The following is an 8,069-nucleotide window of genomic DNA, read 5'->3' as shown; positions in this document are numbered from 1 at the left end:
CAGGTGTGAAGTGGCGAACTGCAGCCGCGGCGCTACATTACAGTCTACTACTCCCTTTGTCCCTTAATATAAAAACGTTTTTTACACTAGTGTCAGGTCAGGTAGGTGCGCCGTATCGCATCGCATCACAACGTACCGTATCGTATGAATCGTATGAATGATTGGATCGCGGATGACTCACTGCCACCACCTCACATGTCACTGCCTACTTAACCCAAAAGTTTCAAGAGCCATTCTGCCCTCGCCGCCGCCGCCGCCCGCCCGCCAGCATCACCGGCAGCGTTAGCATGGGTTCCGACTTCAAGGCCATCCCGCTCGTCGGTACGTACCTAGCTACGCTACCAGTCAATCAATCAATCGGTAATCGCTCATCTACAGTCCGCACGCATTGTTCAGACATCAGCGCGCTCGTGGAGAAGGTCGACCATCCGGGCATGGCCGACGACGGGGACCTGCTGGACGTCATCCGTGAGCTCGACCGCGCCTGCAAGGACGCCGGCTTCTTCTACGTGGTAACCCACTGTCGTGAGTACGTAACAATGTGCACTTTGTCAAAGCTAACCAAATTGAAATGCTGTGGCTGCGTGTGCTGTGTATACGTTGTTACTGACAGAAAGGCCACGGGACAGCGGAGTCGTTGATGGCGGAGGTCAGGGACGTCACGCGCAGCTTCTTCCAGCTCCCGCTCGAGGAGAAACGCAAGATCAGACTCACACCCCGGACTGGATACAGGTGTGTGTGGCTGCTTAAGCATTTCCAGGTTGTCTTGTTTCCTTTATGGTTTGGTGGGTGTTGAAGTGAACTTCTGTAAAACGGCTCGTGGTCAGAGGGTACCAGAGAGTGGGCCAAAACATCACCAAGGGCAAGCTTGATATGCATGAAGCAATCGATGTAAGTTCAGCTGCCCCACACCATGTTGGAGTCTTCCTTCTTTTCTTTTCCCACGGAAATGAATAGGGATTTTATTCCGTACCCCTAAATGAATGTGAGCCATCCATTGATCTTAATCTGACGGCTAATCTTACATGGTACTCCAACGCAGATCCTAGGGAGTACTATCTCAAAAAAAATGGAGTACCTTGATGTTAGGGGTAATACCGTAATCATGGGTGATTTATTTATTTCTCAATCATATATCAATTTATTACAGAAATACTAAATAAAATGAGATTCCAATTTAGTACCAACTTGCTTGTAAGGGTGTGAACGCAGACTTCAAACAAAAATTTGTCATGAACCCTAATCCCAAATCAATATCATTCGCAAAAAGAAAAATCTCAAAATCGAGATGATGATCATGCGTGGCGGGCATGATGATCACATGGTCATCACCACTGAGGGGATTACAATTAGGCCACATCAGTTCACAATCCAGGTTATGCACCTGTGATGTGCATAAACGGCCGCCGCCGGTAGTTGCGCCTACGCGAATTGGTCGGGGGATGACTCCGCGTCTCCGCCGTGGGATACTGGCGCATCATGGATGTATGAGGAGGAGCGCAATCCTCCTACAGCGCCATAGTTCAATTAATCTGCAATTAACAGGAATTCACGGATGGCTACAAGACGAAGTCTCCAGCCGCTACAGGATGGAGGAACAAACAGTGTGATCACTGCGGCCTGATGCGGTTGATTCGGTTGGAATAAAAGTCAAAACGAATAAGACAATAGTTCTAAAATACCCCTGTAGATGGATGGTTGGATTTATCCGGCATTCCCTCCTCTCCCTAAGAGTACCAGGGTACTGTAAAAACTCTCATTCCGAGCTCTTTTATGGTTACAATCTTTAGCGACTAGCAAGGGCTGCTATCCCCACCACGTCCAAAGTTCGCTAAGTAGTGTGCAACACTATTATCCCCCCATGTTTGGGTCTTCGTTCTTGTCATGCTTGTTCAGTTAAGTTATTCAGACTTGTCAACTGATAAACTATCACAACAAACAACACATGGCAGTGCTACGCGCATATCGAACCGGGCAAGTATGGAGATCTCGGCAAGCATTTGGAAGGAGATAATTTGTGGTATGTTTCCCCATCTCTAATCCAGAGCACCACTCAAGTTTTTAGCATTTCTTGAGGAAAGGGTTTAGTTCCTGCTTGTCTCATGCATCAGGAATTTGATTTGAGTCAAAACCTCAAGTTCTTATTACTAGATTTATCAAGAAATATACTACCTTTATAAGATGTATTTTCATGTGAAACAACATGTTTTAACCGAAATTATATGGTAAAAGTATCATTTCGGAGATGGAAGCGTGTCCTAAAGGCCTACATTTGTATGGATCAGAGGAGGTAGTAGTTTTGTGGTGCTCCAACCGATTCATATTAATTGTTGCTCATCTAGTACAATTATATGAATCGGAGTACTTGCATTTAAAGAATTGATTATTTTCCTCTTCCACGCAGGCCCGATTGCCCATCAAATTTTAAAGTACTCCTAGATAACTATGCAAGGCTTCTTCGAGGTTACCACTCAGCTCCCTTCCTTTTTTGATTGGTCAAAGTGGGTGAGGGGGGAAATTCCCCACTCAACTCCATGTTAACTACTCCAATTGCTCTTTTGTGATTGTGGTCATTACTAGTGATGCTTATCATGCCATTTTGTCCTTTGCAGATCTTTCAAGGAAGATCATGCGAGGTATAGCTTTGGCACTAGGTGCGCCGTCGGATGCTTTTGAAGGCGGAACAGCGGGAGATCCCTTCTGGTATCTCAGGCTGATTGGGTATCCAGTCCCAGCTAGTATTTCACAGGAGCAACGCACTAATACTGGATGGTAAGTAAAAACAAATAAATAAACCATTGATGTTTTCTGATATGTTCTGCACAAATTTTGCTCACTTGGATGGATACATCTCACTCTGCTTTTCTTCTCTGTCCATGCATTATGTGGCTAATTCAGTGGAGCTCACACGGATTACGGTACGTTGGACTAGTATACTTTGCTTACTTCTTTGAAAAATCATATACTTTCTGCATTTTTATTGCCTCCCAAGATCAGTGGTGGGTCTCGCAGTTTATATAAGAAATCTTAGAAATCATTCACGCCATTTTGTTAAACTGTAGGCCTTTTGACACTGGTTAACCAAGATGATGACATTTGTGGGCTTGAGGTACTTGTCTCTTCATTAACATATCACTGTCATATACATCTTGCATTTTTTTTTGGTTTGTTCCCTCTGTATGCTCTATCATCAAGAGAAAAAAAGTTTCACATTCTTTGCTATATATTATGGTCAGGTCAGAAACCTGTCTGGTGAGTGGATACAGGCGAAGCCAGTCCCTGGAACCTTTGTGTGCAACATTGGTGACATGCTAGAAGTTAGTCTCCTCCAAAACATGAAACATGCTTGATCCTACTCGAACTTCTGTGTAGGAAAAAATGCTCATTACTGACTATCTTACTGATATGGTTTTAGGTTTGGTCTAATGGAATATATCAGCCCACGCTCCATAGAGTTTTCAACAACTCCCTTCATTACCGTGTATCTGTTGCCTTCTTCTACGAGGTATCTATGCATCAACAAAAGAAAAATAAATTTTTGTTAGGTTAGCAAAACCAACCATTTCTATGCATGATGTCCATGGTACTCAAATTCTTTCTTATGTCGCACATATACAGTCGAACTTCGATGCTGTGGTCGAGCCTGCGGAGCTATGCCGAGAGAAAACGGGTGGCGTTGCCAAGTACGACAAGGTGGTGTACGGGGAGCATCTAGTCAAGAAAGTTCTGAACAACTTCGTGCTGTAACGTCCGATGTACAGCTTACCGGTTGCAAATCATGATTTTGATGTCCCTTGTTCTCGTTACGCCGCGCGCCATTGTAACTTTGTCCTGTCCGGCATGCTTTGTTCTCATTATGATTATTATCTTATCAGGAATTTGATATGCTTATGATATAGAGAGATCGGGAGTTGAAACTATTTGCGGTTGTCTCACTTTGATATGGTGCAATAAATCAATGAAATGTTTCTGTCTGTTTGTGTGAGTGTGCTCGATATACATTTTGATAGCGAGGCATTGATTGTGAGAGATTCAACTATGAAGTTCCGCGATTCCCATGGGGGCATTGGTCCTGGTTCGTGAGCCCAGGGGGCCGGCCGGGCCTCGTGGGGCATTGATCCCGGTTTGTCTGGACCCTTTGGTCCCGGTTGATGGGACGAATCGGGACCAATGTGCCTCGCTCCTGGCCCACCACCATTGGTCCCGATTGATGACATGAACCGGGACCAAATGGTGTTCTTTAGTCCCGGTTTCAGCCACGAACCGGGATCAATGAGTTGCCTATATATACCCCCTCGCCGGCGAGCAGAGCACTCCACACTGCTCTGTTTTTTCTGGCCGGCGAGGGGAGGGCTTTGTGGTGCTCTAGCTCACCTCCTATGCACATGAGGTGTTCGATGGAATGCCCGAGCCACACTATTTAAGCTTTCTCCTCTCGAAGCTCAACCTCCAAACTTCATTTTCCTCAATATTTGTCTAGGTTTAGCGGTCCGTCACGCCTCGTTCCCGTCTTCACCACCGTCGATCGCCCGCGCCGATCTCATCGTCGGCACCACCGTGGTGAGCCTCTTGTTCTTATCTTCTTTCTGAAAGGAAAAAAAATCTTACCTGTATGTTTAGATAGATACTTGTATAATTTTCTTATTGTTATTATGGCTTTTTATTATATAGTGCAATGGTTTTGGTATCCGCCCCCGTCGGCCCTCGTCCTGTCTATGATTCGGATGTGGTATATATTATCTTTTATAACTATTTGGTTCATTTATTGTTTATGACAATTATGCTACCAACGTGACATAGATTTTATTTATCTAGGAGGTATGTGAACCAGAAATTCCAACCGATCCTATTGTCGAGAGGTTAAATTTAGTTGAAGAAGACAACAATTTTTTGAAGGAAAAAATTAAAAAATTGAGGAGGAGAAGATGATATTGGAGTTGCATGTTGCGGATGTCATCGATGATCACAAGATCAAGACACATGCAATGCGCTTGAAGATTAGAAAGATTAGAAAATATGACATTCATACCGAGGCTTGGTATCATTATGCCGTTGGATCAATTGTTACCTTGGTTGCAATTATGATCACATTTGTTTTCGCATTGAAATGGTTTACATAGTTTCAATGAGAACTATGTATGTACTTTGGTTTTAATGTGATGATGAACTTCTATTAATTTGGTCACTTAATTATCTATTCATGATGTTCTGTAATGGTTTTTGACACACTAAATTTTATATAATGCACGCAGATGAACAGACAATGGATGTACGATGACAGACACACCTCCGAGTACATTAAGGGCGTGCATAATTTTCGCGAAGTGGTTGAGGCAAACAAGCAGAATGATTTTATGTGTTGCCCATGCCCTATATATGGGAATACGAAGTCTTACTCTGACTCGAAAACCCTTCACACCCACCTGCTTGATAAGGGTTTCATGCCACACTATAATGTTTGGACCAAGCACGGAGAAATAGGGGTTATGATGGAAGACAACAAAGAAGAAGAGGACGATGACAACTATGTGCGCCCTGAATACGGTGATGCTGCAACGGGGGAAGCTGTTCAAGATCAAGATGAACCAGACGATGTGCCCGATGATGATCTCCGCCGGGTCATTGTTGATGCAAGAAGATAGTGCGAAAGTAAAAAGGAGAAGCTGAAGTTCGATCGCATGTTAGAGGATCACAAAAAAAGTTTATATCCCAATTGCGAAGATGGCAACACAAAACTCGGTACCGTACTGGAATTGCTGCAGCAGAAGGCAGAGAATGGTGTGCCTGACAAAGGATTTGAGAAGATACTGAAAATATTGAAGAAGAAGCTTCCAAAGGATAACGAATTGCCCGACAGTACATATGCAGCAAAGAAGGTTGTATGCGCTCTAGGATTGGAGGTGGAGAAGATACATGCATGCCCTAATTACTGCATCCTGTACCGTGGTGCGTACGAGGATTTGAACGCATGCCCGGTATGCGGTGCATTACGGGATAAGATCAGACGAGATGACCCTGGTGATGTTGACGACGAGCGCCCCAGGAAGAGGGTTCCTGCCAAGGTGATGTGGTGTGCTCCTATAATAGCACGGTTGAAACGCCTGTTCAGAAACAAAGAACATCCCAAGTTGATGCGATGGCACAGAGAGGACCGTAAGAAAGACGGGAAGTTGAGAGCACCCGCCGACGGGTCGCAGCGGAGAAAAATCAAGAGAAAATACTGGGAGGAGTTTGCAGGTGACGCAAGGAGCGTATGGTTTGGTTTAAGCGCGGATGGCATTAATCCTTTTGGGGAGTAGAGCAGCAACCACAACACCTGGCCCGTAACTCTATATATCTATAACCTTCCTCCTTGGCTGTGCATGAAGCGGAAGTTCATTATGATGCTAGTTCTCATCCAAGGCCCTAAGCAACCCGGCAACGACATTGATGTGTACCTAAGGCCATTAGTTGAAGAACTTTTACAACTGTGGATTGGAAACGGTGTACGTGTGTGGGATGAGTACAAACATGGGGAATTTGACCTACATGCGCTATTGTTAGTAACCATCAATGATTGGGCTGCTCTCAGTAAGCTTTCAAGGCAGACAAACAAGGGATACCACGCATGTAGGCACTGTTTAGATGACATCGAAAGTATATATGATACGGCCACTGCAGGTATTCTTGTCGTTCCTCCATTACTGTCGAGTAAAACATCTTCCAACCAAGAGACTCACTATGAAAACAAGATGCAAAAGTATGTGGTTCCCGCTCTACGTCATAAGAAGATCATGTGTGCTACAGAACAGAGGGGGGGTCTTAGGTGTGAAGCCTGTTTTATATGCTACTGAAAGGAGATGGTCATATGCTCTACCGATTGAATGCAACAACATCGCTACAAATAATTCTTTTGTTTGTTCGATTGCTCCTCAGATCGTGCCTCGGGAGGAAGTGAAGCCCACGTTCAGAACACCCTGTGTTTACTTCCATCTAGACCAGCAGAGTAAAAGTTTGAAGGCTGCACCATCAAGTTAATTTTAGTGTCAGCCTAGAAATCATACATGCAAGTATACGTATGTGTGTCCTTTTTATTTGCTTTCCACAGTTTGTTCAGATTTGGTAGTTTTCTTTTTATTTGCTACGTACAATTTGTAACAGATGAGGACTCCTCATCGTTTCCTAGTTCAGGTCGGGTCTGGCCCAAGTATTAGGCACCACCTATATAAGCAAGGGGTGCACCGCTTTGTAAGGAGAGGTTTTTATGACGTGAAGAAAATACTCAGAAAAAGCATCTGATGGATTCGCCTTATCTGTGCTCCTGCGTCCCTTATTAGGGTTTGATATTTGCATGGTGTTTCGTCGGTGTTGATCGTCGGGACACAAGCTTCAGTTTGGTTCTTGATCAGCAAGGGTCGAATCATCTCTATTTTACATCTCATCTACTACTTTTGTTCTCTCCTCCATCTGTTAATAGCTCCGTCGCCGCCGTCGCTGCCGCTGATCATCATTAGCATAATCCATCCATCTAATCTAGCTGTAGTACTACTACGCCACGGTGCTACTTCTTTCCACTATATTTTCTTCATCTAGCTACTACACGATTACAAGCATAGTCTATCATACTGTTGTTTGTTCTTGCTGGCGAACTCATTGCCACTGTGTGTGCGTGCGGTGAAAGATCAGGCCACTCCAAAAATCGTCTCAACGCTACTTGAGGCGTATCAACTGGTATCAGAGAGCGCCAGGTTTATCACCGCGTGATGTCAACTGCAAGCAAGCGTGATGCGGATGAGGTGCAGGAGGATGATGGGCCGCCGCAATATGGTCCCGATCTGGACCCAGGTGTCCGTGCTATGTTCAAGGCTACATACCAGCACTTCAACAACCGCATGAAGGCGCTCGACGAGACAGTGACCGACGGGTTCCAGGCCATGCAAGCAGCCCTCCGTCGCCTAGAGGCACGGGCAGCCGGCGCGGCTGCTCCAGCGAGGGAACAACATGCCCTACAGCAGCGAGCACCTGGACATGTCCGTGACGCGGAAGTTGCCAACGACGACAATGATGCTGAGTCCGAGGATGGTTCTGAT

The 8,069-nt window shown here is 45.1% G+C and overlaps 1 protein-coding gene across 1 annotated transcript; it reads left to right on the top strand.

Annotated features, from left to right (window-relative positions):
- Positions 1–245: 245 nt before the first annotated feature.
- Positions 246–3,974, top strand: LOC119338422 (probable 2-oxoglutarate-dependent dioxygenase At3g50210). Its single transcript, XM_037610741.1, has 12 exons — positions 246–321; positions 397–512; positions 614–732; positions 828–891; positions 1,953–2,020; positions 2,405–2,463; positions 2,613–2,772; positions 2,899–2,918; positions 3,063–3,109; positions 3,237–3,317; positions 3,416–3,505; positions 3,619–3,974. The coding sequence occupies exons 1-12, from the start codon at positions 288–290 to the stop codon at positions 3,745–3,747; spliced, it is 987 nt and encodes a 328-aa protein (XP_037466638.1). The 5' UTR covers positions 246–287; the 3' UTR covers positions 3,748–3,974.
- Positions 3,975–8,069: the final 4,095 nt, after the last annotated feature.

This window comes from Triticum dicoccoides, chromosome 7B (assembly GCF_002162155.2).
Source record: "Triticum dicoccoides isolate Atlit2015 ecotype Zavitan chromosome 7B, WEW_v2.0, whole genome shotgun sequence".
NCBI lineage: Eukaryota > Viridiplantae > Streptophyta > Magnoliopsida > Poales > Poaceae > Triticum > Triticum dicoccoides.
The sequence above is the reverse complement of the archived record's forward strand: the minus strand, read 5'-3'. Positions and strand labels throughout refer to the sequence as shown.